The sequence below is a fragment of the Tyto alba genome, unplaced genomic scaffold (assembly GCF_018691265.1).
Source record: "Tyto alba isolate M040663 unplaced genomic scaffold, T.alba_DEE_v4.0 Super-Scaffold_8, whole genome shotgun sequence".
NCBI classification, from domain to species: Eukaryota; Metazoa; Chordata; class Aves; order Strigiformes; family Tytonidae; genus Tyto; species Tyto alba.
The window spans coordinates 14,985,971-15,005,808 of record NW_024881329.1 but is presented as its reverse complement, the minus strand read 5'-3'; the positions used below and the strand labels follow the sequence as shown (position 1 = coordinate 15,005,808).

The window sequence follows — 19,838 nt, the reverse complement described above, 5'->3', positions numbered from 1 at the left end:
TCCAGGGTCACATACAATCTTCCAGAAAGTCTTGGGTTTTGAGGAAACTTCTCTGCAGACCTTCTCATGATAGAACTATGGTTTATTTGTATATAAAAAGGCATTTCTTAAATAAATACAACTTGTCAGTCAGAAGCACCATACTGCGTTTATTTATACAATATGTATATAAAATGTGTAAGACATAATTTCAAAATACCTGTTGTCCTCTTTAACACTTGATAAAGGTTGACAGAGCTTTTTGTTCTGCATTTAATATAAAATAGCTAAGGAAGTTATATTAGTTTGTTATGCAGTGAAAAAAAAAATGTTAATAATGTCAAGCTATATCCCTAAATGTGAAGTGGAACCACTTCTTTCAGAAAAAAGGATTAGGGACTGTGGATTGATTTTCACTTTTGTTAACAAAAAGGCAGAGGGCAAATGACACATGTAACTTAAACATGGGTTTTTTTCCAGTGAATTTGAATAAATAGGGTAAGTAGTGATTCTGTATCTTTGCATTAGGTTAATAGGATCTTAGAGCTTTTTGGAGAAGGGCTCTTCACTTGGCTGTACTTCATGCTAACTTCTTCTATCTTAAGAAATGATTATTTTTTTAGGAGTGACCCTGAGGTTTGCAAAGTTGTTTTCCATTAACTACAATTAAAGTTTATAAGAGCTGAATAGCTCTGGATGAGGAAGAAAATAAAGAATGAAACAGGGAAATACTCAAAAATAGTTTGGTTGAGTAACCTTAGTCTGTCTTTTACATTTTATTCCTGTTGGTATTTTATATCATGCTAACAATTTTTAAAAATACATGGCGGTGGAATTCTTTGACTATATAATTATAGTACCGTTTGTCAAAATAAAGGAGAAAATATGTCTGTGTAAATTTCTTTCTCCCAGTTACTCAGTGTTCCCTATGAAAGATGAGAATTAAGTAACACATTATGTATGACTTGTAAAAATAAACAATAAACAATATGGATATTTTGAGATCAGTCAGGTTTTTCTTAGTAATAAAAGACTAACAAAATATAGGGAATTTAATTTAGAGATATCCACCACCAAACAAGCATCTTAAGAGCCATCAAAAACTTATGCCTGCAATATTTTTAGTAAAAAGATCAGATGTTCATTTCACGTGAAAAATATTTATTTTCTTTAGTAACAACCCTTACGATAAGTCCTAAAGTCCTAAATGTCTTTTTGATAAAAATATCTTTTATTAATTAAAATATAGCTTACAGCTTAAAAGTTACATTCATCTAAGAAATCTTAGCAAATAAAATATACTTAGCGTTGCTTTTAAAAATATTTAACACTTTGTAAAACACATTTTCCCATAGGAAAGAATATTTCCTGTGTTTTAGGTAATAGCCTAACCAATTCTCTCTGGCTTTTGGAGTCAATTCCTACACTGTAACTTGAAAATTAGACCATGAAAATTAATATTGAGAATGCTAAGGTTTCCTGATATTGCCAAAGTAGTTAGGTGTTAATGAATGCATTCCTATCCCATCTTAATTGCTCATGTCTTAGTCCTGAGCAAGATACAAGAAATCTGGAGGTAAGCAAATAAGCATGCAGCTGAGCTTTGATTGTGTGGTAATGATGTTACATTGGTATTCTTCCATCCTTCGTCTGTAGTGAATAACTAACTATTGTCTGACTCTTAGAATTAGATCACTGCCAACTGCTAAAGCATTCTGTATTTCGATGGGGGAAAATTTAATTTGAACATTTCAAGGTCACAAAACGCTGTGAGTAAAGGCTACTGGATGGAAGCTGTTGCCTTTAATAAACGTAATGAGCTCTGAAACACACAAAGCTCTGAGTACCTTGCATGTCTGTCTCCAGGAGACAGAAGCAGTGTCCTTGCTTAATATTGCAAAGTTCAGCCTTAGAACAATATATATTCATTATGTATTTTCATAATTACAGCTAGATAGTAATTAAAGGCAGCCAACATGTGGAAAGAGGTGAATGTCAAACAAGAACAAAGAGTGGGTAGAAAGGAGGCAGAAATGTAGGTTTCTTAGTTTCATTTTTTCACATTCCGTGCCTTTTAATTTAGAGCTGGGTATAAATGTCCAATCTTGTCTATTATGCTATCAGAATTTGAAAGTAAGATTCTTATATCTCTTCTGGAAAATGGTATTATGCCTTGTCTTTGGGACTGACTAAAAGCATAATGCAAATGGCCTGATTCAGACTGATCTGTCTTATAGCATGGAATTATAGACATAGATGCACTTTAAATAGATAGATAGGGTTATCTCTATATTAATTGCTATAGCCAAGTCTTATAAATCCCTCCTATGTACTGCTCTATAACTGTATTCTACGACTAAGTGGTTCTTCAGTTCTTAGAGATTTAGTAGAAGAGATTTAGAAATGTTGTTATAATGTAAAAGCCAAAATGAATGATTTATTAATAAATGTTGGTATTATTTTTAAAAAAGGAGCATATTTTTTTTAATTATTCATATAAGATAAAACAGTAAGTTTGCACTATTTAAACTGTCCAAATCAATTACATCAGGTGCATGTGTATGTGAATAGTAATTAACAAAAATTACTGGTGTAACTAACATAGATTGCTGGTTGAATTAACGGTACCGTGGTGTCTTAAATATCTCCTCCTAGAAGATATAAACTGATATTTACCAGCTACGTATAGAGAACACACAGATAATAATTCTGGTGTCATATCTCTTAAATTATTTCATATATATTCAGATTTAGAACTGAAGTGCTTCAAAAGAAAATTAATATGTTCTCAAGAGTTGGGACTAAGAGAACACATTTTAATGGAGGCCAGTATATTATTTTAGTCAGTATTTAATGGTAGCTGGCAAATCTTTTGAACAGCTGAAAAAACAAAACCCACCATGTGAATGGTTATTTTAGATTTTTATCCATGAATCCTGATCTCATATTTTGATTCTGACCTTTATTTTCTGTTCTGCAAAATCTTCATATTTGTTGTATTGTATACACAGAATAAATTTCAGTATTTGTGGAAGTGATTGCTAGGCAAGTGCTAAATATATTAATCTTCTGTTAAAACATTACCTGCAGTGGTAGCTGGATGTGGAGTTATTATTTCACAACCAAACCACCTAAACACAATTATGGAACAGTTTGCAAAAGAAGTTCCATTTATGCATGTCAGGTGGCACTAGTCTCATGGACCCCCTACCTACTTCTGTCTCTTGGTGGCGGTGCTCTACAACTTCTCTTTTGATACAGATGAGAGTCATGTGAAGTCCAGTGATGGTTTTTAAATTACTGACATCTGTCTACTTGAGTGTGGACATGATTCTAAGAACAGCTGTCATGTCATGTGCAGATTCACTGTCATTTTTTATCTGCATGATATCCAAACCATTATTCTCTAGGTCAGTGTCTCTATAATCTAAATCTGTTTTCTTACAGAGGTGGTGTTTTTCTTAACAAGTCTGCTGCAATGTCAGAACACCTGTAGTTTCTCATGAACATAGGTAGACTTTTCTATCAGTGGGGGGGAGAACACAGCATGGGGTATTGGCTTTATAGGTCTAAGTATTTTGCTAATTAAAGTACCCAATAAAACCCTCCTTCAAAGTAAAAGAGAATGTGTTCTTTTAATCCTAATGTTATAATTACATCCTTCTTTCTCCCATTATGTTCCATAATCCAGGAAGAAAGTTCAATCTTGACAGAAACTTAGAATGATTTGTAAAAACAATCTTTTAAACTGCGTTTAATTAAATTAAATCTTAAAACCAAAATTGGGATTTCTACATTCCAAGGCAAGTAATTGAATTAAATAGGAACTAAAGACCAGATCTGAATGCTTGCCCATATAATACACTTTATTCTACAGGTGAGTCTTATCAAAATGAAGGGGTTCGTCTCATAAGGACCAGTACTGTAGCATTCAAATGAAATAACTGTGTTAGAAATCTGTTTTTTAGAGGGTAAAAAAAAATTTAGATCTTACAATAAGTTAACATTATTGTAGAAGTCCTTAGTTCTCTGACAATCATGCTGGACTTCATTGTGAAAAATAAACACTATGTCTACTAGCGCAAAAGTAAAGTAAGCATATTTGTGTATAGTGAATTTCTTCACTGTCTTAAGTTTTCTAGTAAATACCATGCTAAATGTTTGTAGATTTAGCAGATACTTAGCTGTGGCCTATAGCAATTTTGTATACAAGCAGAAGTTCGATGGTTGTTTTTAGTTTTTTTGTTTTGTTTTGTTTTGTTTTGTTTTTTTTTAAAGCTGTGAGTAGAGTAAAAAAAAAATTAATAGTTAAACTGATGTTTAGGTACATTTCAACAACTCATACAACATTTCTTTGAACTTGTAGATTAACTTTTTGAAGACTGAAATGGAAAGGAAGAGCAAAATGATTCGTGACCTCCAAAATGAGGTAAGAGGAACATTTGATTGTCATCTCCATTCAGAGTTTACACTGAAAGAGATTATGATTTGGCTTCATGTTTCAAACACATATTGTTGTAGTAGAAAGATGAAGCTCCAGTGAAATACTCTAAACACAAAAGGAAAAAAAAAAATGATGGTGTGCATTTAAAATTGGGTTTTATTGAATGCAATTGTTGACTCCTTTCTACTGCTGCGTAGGTCCATACTACACCTCTGTAGCTTTTACTATAGTTATGAGTCCTGCTTTTTCAGAAAAAAATATTTAATGCAGTTCTACAGATTACTGATATACGTTGAAATTTTATCCATAGTCTTATTATCTGCTTTCAAAATAAACAGCAAGAGGAGAGGAAAGGAAAAGCAATCTCAGAATTGAAGTTCTTAATAAAATTGTTAAAAACTCACATTCCTAAAATGTTTTCTTAAGATTTATATGTCATGAATATTAATCCCAGTTTGATCCTAAAATCCCAAATGAAACACAAAACATGTTTTATTTATTTTTTTTTAATTATTAAACTGAATTTATTTTGGAATTTTATCTTGGAATAGAAACTTAAAACATTTCATCAGTGTCATAATTTTTTACCTCTTTTACTTTTCTCCCCAAACAATTTGTCTAAATCAAGATATAGTTTTCCTTCCTAGTGCTTCATTTTGCAATGAACTTTGCCCTTGAAAATGTTTTATTCTGATAGTCTCACATTCTTTTACCAGCCAGACTTGTTGTCTTTATCTCTTCTGTTCAATTCTTACAGTTTGCTATTCTAAACTTTTCTATTTGATGTATCTGAAAAATTGACCTACTTGAAACATTTATTTAAACAGTGATGTCTGATGTCTTCAGTCAATAAGTGTATATATATATATATATACAATCTAAATAAAGTGCACTTTACTTTTTAACTCACAGAGGAAATGCTGTCTATTTCAGTTGCTTACATTATTTAAGCCACTTTCTCAGTTGTCTTCATCTACAATCACAACCACCTTAGGTTTTTTTTTCCCACCCGTGATCATTGGATGTTTTGTAATTGAGCCTGTTAATTCTAATAAATCATATCAGTCTGATCTTATTGACCAGCTGTAAAAAATCTTGTCTCTTACTGCACACAAATAAATACTTCATTAGCCAACCTTCAAACCATCTGACTGTTAATGATTTTCTTAGGATGGTCAGTAGACTTCTGTAATATTTAGTGTATTTATAGCATATTTTATAAAATCTGCTTTGAAAGGAATCTTTATTTTTGACACCAAAATACTTGTTTCTCAATTCAAAGATGAAGTGACTCAGCAACATTTTATTTCCTGATACCCTCCTGGGGCCTTTCAGAGAAACATCTAATTTGCATACCTACAATTTAGTGTTTCCAATTGTGTGTCAGTCTGGAGAATGACTAAACATCTCCATTGCTATATAAAATTAATGTGCATATAAGAATGCTCAGCATTCCTTCTATTCAAAATATGGTTGTGTTGACCTGGATACCCACATGTGTACCAATTCACACTCATTTAACATCTGCGTTTCTGTCTTCTTCTTAGGAAAAAAATGGAAAAAAAAAAAAAAAAAAGGAAGTCAGGTGAAATTCTGGGGTACATGAGATCAGTGAAGGTATATCACAAATAAATCAGGCCAGTGGCAAACCCCAGGAGTCACCAGCATCTGGTGGATGCCATGCTCTGGATGTGACACAGTAGTTTGACTCCTCCCATCTTTTGAATTATTAGAACATAAGAAATGCTCAGTGGTCCATCAATCTCAGTATCTCGCAGAGCTCATGAGCCTGCCTCACTTCTCACAGCACCTGGAGTCACTGGATTTCGGATCTTAGAAGACCTATTCCTGCCTATTCCCTGTAGTGTATGTTTATGAACCTGCTATCCATTAATTTATCTAAATCCTTTGTTTGATATTGGATACCTCCACAAATTCTTCCACTGTAAAATTTCCCCTTATTTCACTGTTAAGGCTTGGGGTTTTTTTTAAATTGTCCTTCTCTGTTCTCCCTTGAGCAAGCTTTTTTTCTAAATTCTGAGTTGTTCCCTGTGTAGCCTTCTTAGCTTGATAGTCATTCAATGTTTTAAGAGCTTCTAATGCAGCATTTTTTTAACAGCTTCTAGGCAGTTTGTATGTGTTTTGGTCATTTGACTGATCCTTTCAGAATTTGTTACTATTTGCCTAATTTATACATAATACTCTTTCATGAGATTGAAGGTCTGTGTGCTGGATTTATGTGTGTTTTGCTGCCCTGCCACAGCAGTACCTGTTATTGCACTTTGATAGCAGTTGCAAACAGTCTGCCATTAGTTCCTCTTGAGCTCAGCCCAAGGAAACCCTTGAGAACAAACCAGAATAATGCCTCTTCTTGGGGGCTGCAGTCATTTACTGTGTAGCTTCTTTCAGTCACACTGCAAATGTCTAGTGCTAAATGAAGCTTCGGTCTGTTTTGGGGTGTCTACACTAAATGAAGAATGAAAAAGAATGTGATTTCTCTTTAATGTCTTGGCAAATCCTTAGCGAACAGATAAACACACAGGGGAAAAATATAAAAAAATAAGGTATAAAATTTTTAAATACAAAAACTTATAGAATTATAAAGTTTTACTTATAAAAGTAAATATGTAAACTGAGTGGCTTATATTTATAAGATATAAATGGTTATGGAGCACTTCTGACATATATCTCTACTATCCTGCCACACCTGGTTGTGATTTTATCTGAGTTTTATGGAAGTACTTTGGCTACAAAACAGCAGAGAAGATGGATAGGGGTTTTGTAAGTCACTGAGTGAAGAGTCCTCTATAAATGTTATTTGGGGCATCTGTGATTGAGGATTCTTGAAATACAAAAAAAGAACTAACATACTGAAAAATTATAACTAACCTTAGAGCTAGAGTAGTGATTAAACTAGACATATTTGTTTAGATGGGAAGTGAAACACATCAAGTAAATAAAACAAATTTCCAGTTTCCTGAGGCGTTCAGTGATGTGTGTTTTAGTGTAGCTCACCTGCTTTTCCTTCCTCCTCCATAAATCCACATTACATAGGATTTAACTATTATTCACATGTTCCTGGAATTATTCAAAAATATCCATCTGATCTGTATTACTTATCTCTTCTAGCTCATAAAATTAAAAAGGGGGGTGGAAAAAAAAGGTTTTCTTGAGGAGAAGGCCACACCCTTCTCTAGGGAAATAGACACTCTAAGTGGAACTACAGAACCTTCCAGTATTTCCTACAAATGTTTTAGACTCAATGTGGAAATAAAAGGATTAAATCTTCCAGAAGGAATATAATAGCAAAGGTATAACTAAGGGAAGGAGACTTAGTATCATATGCAGCAAAGACAAAAAGAGGTGTAGAAAAAATGCAATAAAGATTTGGTTTTCTAGGATTTCAAAATTGCATGAGAAGTGATAAAGGCTTGTTTCCTTCTCACCACTCACTCTCATCCAAATGCCCCACTCCCCAAGATACAAAGGTTTTTCACCCCTCTATATTTAAAAGCATCAATGACAGCTAGATTAAAAAAAAAAAAAAAAAAAAAAAGAAAAAAGAAATGTTTGATGCAAGTGCTTGACTGCTTGCATTCAGATGATTTATCTGCCTTTCTTTGATTAGTACCCTATCCGAACACATTCAAATAGATAAATGCTGGAAGTATCTGCGCAAATTATCTGTTTTTAGTTTGTTTCTAATTTAATCAAGTTACCTGAAATTTTTCCATTTTTTATGTTGTCAACTTGCAAGATGTTCCAAGTGCTGTAGGAAAAGATTGTGGGCACTTTTTATTTTACACTTATTTTAGGAGAAAACACATAATAATACTTGTGATTAAAGAAACAATATGATCCTGGCACACCCTGGAAATCAGAAGCTCGGCATTCTGTTCTTGGCTCAGTCATCTAAACTTGCCTTGAGAGAAATTTGATTTGCGAGCATTGCTTATCCTTCTGTGCACCAGCTACTGTGTGGAAAAAGAACCGATAGCTATGCCTACCTAATTGTTTTCTATTAAACTCCTATACTATGTTTGCCATTGCCCTAAAAGTAAGTTCACTAATACCAGTTTTTCTGGAAATTCAGTAATTGTTTTTAAGGGTTCCAATACGGACTTCACATTTTGACAAAGATTTGGCTGAATTTAAATGCTATGATTTTGAGGAAACATTATGTTATCTAGGTCCTGCCTCCAATCACTGAATATGCAGTATGACTTTAAAAAATCTTGTTTGTAAGATTGGATATGCTATATATTTAAAAAATTGATGTCACTTTATATGTATTTTTTAGAAGTGCTATCTGCGTACAGATATACAGAGGCAAAATGAAAATGCAGTTCCTTTCATAGCTACTTTTGTCCTTTCAAACATTGCATTCATGCTCAGTTTGCATTGGCAAATTGTGAATTTTGTAATCTCAAGCTCTTCCATGACTGTAAAAATAATTCCCTATTTAGTTCTGTTCTTTCAGTGTGTGCCCTACTGCCATTCAACTTTGCCATTCAGAGATAGGAATAAACAAAAACAGCCTTCCAACTGTATGCAGTAACTGTGATGTGTATGGGGAGCGGGCATTGTATGGAAAGACAATTATCAGTCTATTCAGGGCTTTGGGAAGAAACAGTTAACAACAGAAATAGTCCCTGGTGTGGAGGAAAAAAGGACCTGATAGAGCGCATAGGGATTATGTGTCTAAAAATCCTGTCTTGTTTTAGATGTCTCCAAGTGCTTCCTGCAATACAAGAAAATATCTGTCAGACTTCCAGCTGTAAAATTGTGTGGATTGTGTTATTGTAGTCTAATAAAGGATTGACATATAAACAAATAAGCTCTTATTTTAAAAAATTTCTATTATTGACAAATAAACCAAAAGGTTTGGAAATTCAGAAGCCCTGGTAGAGCTAAGAAACTTGGCAAAAATGTAGAGTAATATAGAATATGTATAAAATACTTAAAAAATTTTCACTTTTGGAGATGGCCTGTTACATAGTGAGCAGTTCACTTCTATCATGTCAGTCATATATAATTTGTGGAAAATTATGCCAGGACTGCTCTAAAAATGGAACTGAAGCAGGATGCTGTATAGATCTTGCTTAGATCAGAAAAATCGTGGGTCTTAACAATTGCTATTTGGCATTCGGAACCAGTTGTTTTGGATGCACCTCTGAATATGTGTATACATGATAGATTAATTTCTTGAATGAATGCCTTTTCTGCATTGATACGTATCATGCATTTTGTTAGTTTGTCATTCGTTTCCTACTGGTCCATATATAAAAGTCATCTTCAGTTAAAGGTAAGTATCTTAGCTGACGTACATTAATATGCGATTTCCTTAAGATAAATGAGTCAGGAATTTTCCCTAAAAGTTATTAAATGGTTTACATTCTCTACTGAAAGGTAGAGAAATGTTATGCAACTTTGTCATATGGATGCTATAGTTGTGTCACATTGGACCTAGAAGTGTGTGTAAAAAAAAAAATAAGTTTGCTCCTATTTAAAGCATTTAACTACATTTGATTATATAAGAAATGAATGTCTAGCTTGTCATATTATCTTTGGGCAAAGTGTTTTACAATATCTCTGTATATACCTACATTAAGGTGTGTTAATATCTTTACAGATTTACAACAATCCCCTGTATTTATAAAGTTGATCCAGTGATTTATATCAGGTAGTATATTTTTTCACTGTTTAGGCTGTGACAGAATTTTGAAAAACATGAATTACACCGAAGATGTGTAGTAGTAGAGGCAATACAAAGTAAACCAGGAGTGGAAAATGAATTTGACTGTAGCTCTCAGTAATATGTGGGTTTTTTGCTAAGAAGCACAGTTTTAAATAACTACCTTGTAAACAATACTTTGCTCTATTCATGTATAAATTGTGGTTATAGCTTTAGTGTTGAGTAAATCATCCTAAACCAGAGTTTTCTCCAACCTCTCTGTGCTTAGCTGCAGTAATAAAAGGTAAAGTCACAGCAGTTTAAAGTCTCACCTGATCTATTGGGAATTTCATGCCCTGCAGGGTGAATTCAATCAAATTGCATTGAATTATGGTGGGGAAGAAAAACAACAAGAAACCTCCCTTAGTGAAGCTGAAATTAAATTTTAAGGTTTTGAGACTGTATGCTGATTCTATTCTATAAAGGAGGATATTGTAGTTCTTCACTCTCCATACCCTACAGATAAAACTAACGTCTTTTCTAAGTATGAAAGCCTATCCCCCTGAGAAGAAAATTAGGTAAAGTCCTGTTCCCTCTTTGCCTACTGAATTGGTTCTAAAATTCAGAAAATACCCATTAGTGTCAGGGACAGGGCCGCTGCCCAGGGAAACCTGAATGATCAGGAAGAGTACAGGAACAGCTTCAGATACCATATTCTGCTGACAGGCTTTGAATTCAGTATTGTTTCTTGGTTGATTACACCTTCTTTTGCAATAACATAGAGTCCTATTTTTAAAAATAAATTACTTGAAATTGTTCTATGAGGTTTTCTACTGAATATTGTAAGGAAAAGGTGGAAATGATGCTTAAGCAGTTGAAAAGGGATCTTAGGGGACAGTATATGAGATGATGCAGAAAAATCCTACTGTATCAAGATTGTCAGTGAGGTATATTTACAGTGATACAATAGCAACTGCAGTGAATGTTATAATAAGCTTTTGTTTTTAAAAGTTTTGTTTTCCTGACCTTATAGACCGAAGAGCACAGGACACATTTTCTCAGTGGCTATTCAGTGATAATCGGAATCAGAACATCAATGAAGGGAATATAATGGGTCTGCTATGTCTAGACCCTGTCTCCTATGGATTTCCATATTTTTGGATTCTTTATTCATTCTTTACATCCAGATCCAAGGTTTAAAGATTCACAGCCATGAACTACTAGAAAATGAAGATGTTCAAATAAGAATGCATAGGTAAAATGTATCCTTAATGAACGAGAAGATGAAAAATTAAATGTGTACCTGCTAGGGCTCTCTTTTCATCCTGTACTTAGCCACAGTGTTTAGAAAACTGTCTACTTGGATTTTGTCCAGTATTCTTTGTCAGTCATTTTTTCAATTAACTGCAGTGTTGAACATTGTAGCAGTGTTCTTTTGTAATCTTGCTGAAGTCATTCTGATGTCTTTACTCAGTTTTCCCATGCTACCCAGGATACTTTATTAAATCCTTATTTCTAACATCTTCCTTCATTAACTCCAAAATTCCAAAATGGGTCTGAATTCTTTATTTTTCTTACTCATCTAGTCTCAAATCTGTGTAATAGGTTTTTTATCCCTGAAGCTTTGTCTTTTTCAATTGTCAATTCCAGCAAAATGTCATCTGCAGAGACAAGAAACAGTAATTTCCAATCTGTGCCTTCATTTTTTCACAGGAAATTGCTACTAGTAATTAGTGCTCCTTGATACTGATGCTGCATAATGTGGTAGCATCCAAGGTGAACTTCTATCAACATTTCAAAGATCAGACTTCATAGGTCTTTCAGATAAGGAAGATGCTAGTTCTCTGATGATCCATTTTGTCTTATATTTATGCAAGTATAACCAGTATGTTTGAAACAAAGAGTTAAGAATAGAAAGCCCTAATAATTCCTTCACTACATCTTATTTCCAAAAGACAGCAAAACATGAAGTAAAAGAGGTTATCTTGAACATTAAAGTTTAAAAGAGCTGTATACTGTCCTTTGCACACACAAATCTCAATGACATCTGTTGCAGCTTCACTGGACAACAGGGGCAGCATGAAGCCTAATTAAAATCTGTGGTCTTTGAACTTGCACAGAGACTTTCGTGAAGTTTAGTGTTACCCAAACCACTGTTTTTCAGTGTTACGGATGTCAAGGGCAAGGTGGCTCAGAGCCAAGTTCCAGGGAACTTTGAAGTATAGATGAAATTTTATAATTAATGTAAAACTTTCCTTGAAGCTAGTGTAAATTTTGCAAACATGAAAAGAAGAGAGTTGATCTTATTTATTCATGTTATGCAGACAAGTGGAAAAGGTTGTTTTTAGTAGCAAGATGTTAAAATTACCTAGTGGAAAGACCACTTAAAAGGAAGTAACAATGGTATAAGAGGTTAAAAAAAAATAATGTAAATGTATACTTCAAAATCTTGAGTAGACACTGTTGATTTTTATCCTTAGGTGAAACAATAAACCAGCATTTAGTAATCAAATTTTCATGGTTCCTTAAGAAAGAGAAGGTCAGCTGTTGATTTCATTATTACAAATAGTGCTATCAATTACTGATATTTGTCACAGGATCAAAAAAGATGGATCACACTCAGGGAGCTCTGAGTCATCCATGTTGAGTATCAGAGTATTCTTTGCCTCTGAAAACACCACACAAGACATAATAGCATAAGAATTTATAAAGGTATATATGACATAACAATACACTGGGCTTATTAATTTAAAAAGTTGTTTGATAAAGTTATGCTGCACTTGGTATGCTCCTGACCTGAGCTGAGAGCTCTCCACAGACTATGAAGTTCAGACTACTAGATTAGTTGGCCGGGAAATGGCTGTCATAGTTTTAACTAGGTTTCCATGAAGGTCAATAAGAATTTAGAGAAAAAGGATTCGCAACCCCCAAATTGATCATATTCTGGTACACTGTACAAAACTTCCATTGATTTCAAGGGAGAAGGATTGGAGTGTTTGCAATTTCTTTAGGGTCATACTGTTGAATACAGATGTTTATTTGCTAAGTTCACTGGGAGAAGAAAGTGATTTTTTTAACATTTTTTTGCTATTTAGAGGTTTAAATTAAACTAGACTGCTTTTGTTTTGTACTTTTTAATTTTAATCAAGAAGAGGTGCAGCTGGAAAATGTCAACCTTATATGGTGAAGCATTTTTCAACTGAAGGTTGATAGCCTGTAACTTTATAAAATTATAGTCCTCTCTTGAGACTCATTATCCTCTGGTTGTAATTTGGTCAAACTAAATACAATATTTGGAATGATAATTCCAATTATGTATGGATATTTAAAGAGGATAAAAAGATAACAATAAAAAAATACTTAATTGAAATTCTTGTTAGAATTACTCTAGAAAAAAGCCTCACATAAAATTTGTAAATTTTCAGTCATGTTACTACCTGAGCTAAGGTGTCTGTGCAAGCTGTTCAGCTGTAATGTGAACCCGTCATGTTGTTCTAAAAGAAGTAGAAATATGTGAAACTGTTTTTTCTTGACAGCAAAAAGAATTAGTTCTCACCTACTTTGCATCTATTTGACCCTGAAACCCTGGAGTATTTTCAAATGCAGACATTTTTGTCCCTGGAAAAAAATTCAGCAGAGCTTAGGAGGGATGTTCAAATTTGTTCAACTCAAATACTTATGTATCACTTTTCCTAATGAATATCTCAGCATTGCTAAGGCATTGCTTGCCTTAAAAAAAAAAAAAAAAAAAAAAAAAAGTGAAAACATTGATTGTGTAGTGCAGTGGGAACAAAACATTCTCAAATTTGACTGGCCTCTTCCTATAAAATCACTGCAGCAATTATCTATATATTACTCTAGTGATATAAAACAGTTCACTCTCGGTGTCCATTCAACCTCATACCAAGCCTTCAATGTAGAAATTGTGCTATTCTGGGACAAAACTGCCAATTTTCTGTTATCCAGAAATATTTTAAATGACTTAGATCCGGAGTCTTCTGTCCCACACTGTTTTGAACACTGTTCAACAATATTTGGGACTGCGGATGTTATTGGAGAAGAAAATATTAAATAGATTAATTGACTTGTCACTGATTTAAGCATAAGAACTTGAGGGAGATGCACTGATTTTATTTAGTTGTCATTTAAGTACTATACTGATCTTAAGAAAGCTGGTTTTATAGCTATGCTATAATTTAAAAATAGAGTTTTCATTAGACTGCCTGGAAGTGTCTTTGCCATATCTGTCCCAATAATTTTGCACATTTCTCAAGTTTACCTATAAAATGCCTGCCGTGGAACGACTATTCCATTCTTCAGAATTTGATTTCACAATTTTCACAACTGAAGATGTATTAAATAACTACAGTAATGCTTGTATTACAACCTTTTTTTAACCATCTTTGTCTTGTAAACAATATAAAATATGCAGAGTTTGATAGATGTGGAAATGTTTCTTAAGTGAAATTATAAGGGTTTAATCAAGCAGGTGCTGCTTAAAATATTCTAGAAGGTATCATCTTAACTCAGTTTTCTTTTGTGAATGAAGATCTGAATAGTGTTTTATCAAATAGTTACATGAACTCAGGAAAGGTCTGCATGGATTAAAAAAAAATTTGTAAAATGTTAGATTCATATGGTTCATCCACAAGCTGTGCTGTGTTTTTATGTATTGTGATTACTTTTTCAAATATAAAATAGTTATTTCAGACTATAAATTTAATCCTGTATGTATCAGGTATCCACTTCCTGGTCATGTATGTGTGTATTAGTGCACGTATTTGTATGGATGCATTTCTGTGTACGTTTAAATTGAAAACACTCCTTACAGATAGATTCAGATGATTATTTTTGTGTGTACAAGAATATAATATGATGTTAAAAAATAGCTTAAAAATACCAAAATGACAGCAGTTGATTCACTGAAAACTGTAATGGTTCAGTTTCTCTGGATGTGCAAATGAAACTTTTCCCTTTCTGGTACTGATTTGCCGGTCTTATGTCTTGTATCAAAACTTCAGGTCTTCCCATGTCACTCTCAAATTATTCTGTTTGTCGCAGATTTTTTGCTCCTTATGTTAAGGTTATTTTGCAGTTGATTGCAGTGGACTTGTGCTGATTTACTGAAGGAGATAATTTGATCTTAAATTTAAAGTACTTCAGGATAGCACTGAGCTAGAAAATCCACATTTTCTAAATTAGACTCAGCAATTGTCTCAAGTACTAATTTATGGAACTGTATCTATTTAGTCTTTCTTAAAATATTATTAGCCTGCCATCCTTAATTTTGACAATGGATAGCCAGTGTTTTGCAAGAACAAGTACCTTTAAACATGAAGGATTTTATGCCAGGGCCCATGTTGAGAAGCAGATCACCAGAACAGGTCTACTTGCACAGAAAATTAATGTTTCAGTGGAAGACCATGGGATGCGCTGTGCAATGGCAGTCATGGTACACTTCATCCATGTGGCTTTGGGTGCTGTGCCACTGGGAGATGTGAAAAAGGATTTCCTGTGTAGAAAAATCTATGGACACCATAAAAAAATTCCAAAATGGAAGCATCTACATAAGAAATAGAATAGCCATTAACAACTTCCTTCTGTTTGGGTATGTGTTCTTTTTGGCTGTTTACATGTGTTTTAAAGGTCAAAGAAAAATGGTAGAAAAAATTATGATGAAAACAAGGATATTTTCCTGTTGGGGTGAATGCAGGCAGTAGGGTTATCTTTTGTTAATTTCCAATTTGTTGATTTGTGATTAGGAACTGCTTTCCATTTAAAATTATATCCATGGACAGCAAAAAATATTGGATATTAGAGACAATAAAGGAGTTGTGTAAAACAAAATTCCCAAGAGACATGTGAAGGTGCCTTGTTTGATGGCTAGTGACCTGAATGAATAAGCAGGAGGAGATGAACAGTGAGTCAGCCTCTCTGCTTGTACTCTGCTACTTCACTTCAGTAGTCACAGAAGCCAGATGAACCCCAATAAGTTTCTGAGGTAATTCCCATGTATTGTCTGTATTAAATCAAATGTTTGCTATGCTGTAAATTTCTGATTTTCTTGACTGCATAGAGTCTATCTGCAGATGAAATTTTATGGAGTTGTTTTTATTTTTTTTTTTTATTTCATTTTTCCCCTGGATCCCCAACAGCATAATTAGTGCTTTTAAAAAAAAAATTTTATTGCCATGCATTTGTGCATTACAACCATGAACTTGTGTGTACTTGATTTGGCCCATGTTAGGCACTCAGCATCTAAACAGTAGATTTTATGCTGATGAACTTTAAGTCTCAAGTGAAAAGAAGGGTAGAGCTGGAAGCTGAGAGTTAGGATCTCCTTCATTTGCTGAAAAATGGGCCTAAGTAGATAAAGGGAATATTAGCACCCAGGCATGAAATTCATATCCTGTAGCTTTTCAATGGATGTTGATTAGTTTTGGGTAAAAGGTGTAACCAGTTTACCCATGCTTCCTTCTGATCACGATGTCTGTCTTGTTGAACCAGCATGGGGATTCACTAGGTTACCTGATGAGTCAGCAACTCTTGTTACGAAATCATTTTTTTTTTTCATTCTTTTTTATAATGTTGTCACCTTATTGTAGTTTTACAAGATTAAAATATGGCATGGAAATTCTTTGTGAAGGGCATGTTAATTTTAGCAAAAAAATGTAAATATGATATATCAAACAACCAATCAAACCCAGAACAGCTGAGACAGATATAAGGATGCAGTGATTCAGTACTCTTCATGAGCTATTTCTGCACAGTCCTCCTAAATATATGGTATGCTTCCTTGGCATATTCTACAGAATCTGAGTATGTTTTTTTTGTAGCCTCATGCTTCTCCTTTAAGCATCATTTCAACAACACAGAAGAATTGGCTCACTGAATTGGCTCATGTGATTATAGTTAATTGCATCCTTTTCTGGGTCAGAGGGTGATTGTTTCTCCAAGACTGCAAAAGAAGAAAAAATAAAATTCCTTGAACTTTCCATAGTTGCATTAATCAAAAGCAGAACTAGTTTGATTGCTAAAATATGCACAGATAAACTAGAAGCAGTATTATGTCATTGCTTTTCACCAAAATGCATACTTAGGCAGAAAATATATTGTAAATATTTCTCTCTTCAGTGATGCAGATTCCCAGTGACTGTTGCCAGTTTTTGTTTTTAAAATTTTGGTAAAGTCCCAACTTATTTACATTTGAAAGGGGCAAGTGTGTATGTGCAGTTCACAGTAATCTTATTTGCACTGCATTGCTTAGTATGACTTACATCCTTTGTAAAGAGTGAGTACAGTGTAGAAGACAATCAGTTGGGTAGCACTTTGTGTACTACAGATTGTGTGGTTACTGTGCATTCTTTAAAATTATCGTAGAATAATTCGCAGTCGTTATGGTGGTTTAAGTTCAAAGGATGATGTAGAAATCAGTAATTTTATGTTAATTATTTGTAATCATTAAATAGCTCAAATTTTTTCCTTTGGAAAATGTTTGATTTTTCCTTTAGTCATTCTTGTCTTTCTAATGTAACTAGAAGTAGTCCTGCAAGTGATAAAGGAAGGAAATGAAAATGTAACTCTGCCTTAACCTTTGGGTTTTTTCTTCTATTATTGTTAGTGATGTTTTAGAGTATATGTTTCTAGGTCTAATTCAGATTTCTTTTAAAGCTTGCTTACATATACTTTTAATACAGCTCAAGTGATATTCCTTTGTTCCATTCAGTTAAGGTTGACTTTAAAATAGTGCTTTATGTTTTTCATACTGTAACTCTCTTACTTGAAAAGGTAAGTGAACGAGCCAGACAGGGCAATCAACACTAATGTGGAAGTACTGTTAGTCTGCATGCTTATGAACAACACTGTATATTTATGGAGAGAATTCAAGACCATTTGCTTAAAAGAAAGAGACTGTTGCTGTTTAGTATGTGGCTTAGAGTGAGGAATGTATCTTTTATAGGTGCTGCAGCCTTTTTGGTTTGTGGAAATCTTAAGGAAAGTTTTTTAAGCACAAGAATGCATTTATTTTGTGATTCCTATGGTGAATATTTAGCTTCTGCTGTCTTTGGTTTTGGTTGTGGTTTGGGCTGCTTGTTTACTTTTTAATAATCTCATGAACTGGGAATCTTATTTTACAAATATCAGTGTAAAACCAGTGTACGAATCTGCTAATTTTAATAAGCCACTAATCAAATCTGCAGCTGTATAACTCTTCTACTTTCAGGCCTCAGCAGAGGTAACTCATCCATCTTAAAGTCCCAACAGAAGCTTGTGAAGTATTTGGACAGTTAGACTGAGTCATTTTCATCTGTTGAGCTTTGCATCAGGATCCCTGAAGTACACAGGTGTTTGCTGATTCTCTTACTTGGTTAAATCCTTGTATCAGCATCACCTCCGAGATGGATGCCTTTGCTGTAGCATGGGTGATGGCTGTTCTTCTTCACTGCCCCCTAATCAAGATGCTGATTGTTCTGTGCCTTATTTTGCCCTTTCCTTCTTTGCTAAATACATTATTTCTCTGATTAATCAATTATTCCAAAGAACAATCAGTAGGACCGACTCTTCCTAAAAAAAGTAAAATGAGATATTATCAGTTGTGTTAAATATAATTGGGAATAGGATCACATACCTGCCTGGCTTGGCAGATTTAATGTCTACATCATGATTATGTCCTGTCTTGGCTGTTAGTATTTCAAACCATAGTTACTCATATTTGTCAGAAATACGAGTCTATGAATTTACATCTTGAAATTGTGGGAATTTGGAATGACACAACTTTATCATTGATGTGGGATTTGGATTTTGAGAAAGAATTATGCATTCCAAGATGTGCAGCTATTGAGCAATAAGTTTGTTAAAAGATCACTCCTCTGAAAATCCAGCTGCATTCAGAAATATTGAAATATATTTTGCAGATAAAAATATGCCACTTTTAAATTGTATGCGTAGTCAACTGTAGCTTTAAGAAGCATTTATGAGAAGTTCACCTTCTATGACCTAGAGCCAGATCTCTAAGATAGTTTTGAAAAGTATATGAGCATAAAAGTTATTAAATTTGCTGGGTAGATGCATTACTTAGATTGCCTGTCTATGACTGACAGACCAATATTCTATTTGATAGCATCGCATTGGGTAAATTACATTTTTACATCCTTTCTTTTCCAAGACAAGTATTAATGTGGAATCTGCTGTCAAATTTGCTTTCTCGTCCCAAGTTATTAACACTTAGTTTCAACTAAAATAAAAAGGAATAGTCTAATAGGTACTGAAATATAAAGTACAGTCGAATAATAATAATTAAAAAAAAAAAAAGAAAAATTAATCATGTATAGATTTTTGTGGGTACTCTCTTAGGAATAAGTGTCCTGAATGTTTATGCATTTTATGCAAAGCAGAAACACTTCTATAGAGGGAATGAAAATTTCTATATTTTTCCTTCCAAGACCATAAAAAACAAAAAATTCCACTCTTAACCACCTTTTCAAAAGGGTGCTCTATGTGGGTGTTGGATCTGCACTCCTTAAGAAAGTAGTCAAGCTTAGATCTTCCGCAATCTCAGTGAGACACAACGTGGCAGCTCTCATTTTGTGTCTGAGGTAAAGGTGGGCTGATGAACTGCTGAATGCTGGCAAGGCTGAGAACTACCCAGAAGCACCATGTTAGTCATATGTGGTTCTAATACAGTGGATTGGAGGACTAGAGAGCAGAGAGAGAGAAGATGAACACGTATTTATGTATTTA

General features: G+C 33.8%; 1 protein-coding gene across 4 annotated transcripts in view; it reads left to right on the top strand.

The window, feature by feature from the left end:
- Positions 1 to 19,838, top strand: part of LUZP2 (leucine zipper protein 2) — a 280,149-nt gene that overhangs the window by 167,814 nt on the left and 92,497 nt on the right. For all 4 annotated transcript variants that reach the window (XM_042784716.1, XM_033006825.2, XM_033006828.2 and 1 more), the window contains one exon: positions 4,346 to 4,408. In XM_042784716.1, the coding sequence (XP_042640650.1) occupies positions 4,346 to 4,408 (63 nt within the window). The remainder of the gene's footprint in view (positions 1 to 4,345; positions 4,409 to 19,838) is intronic.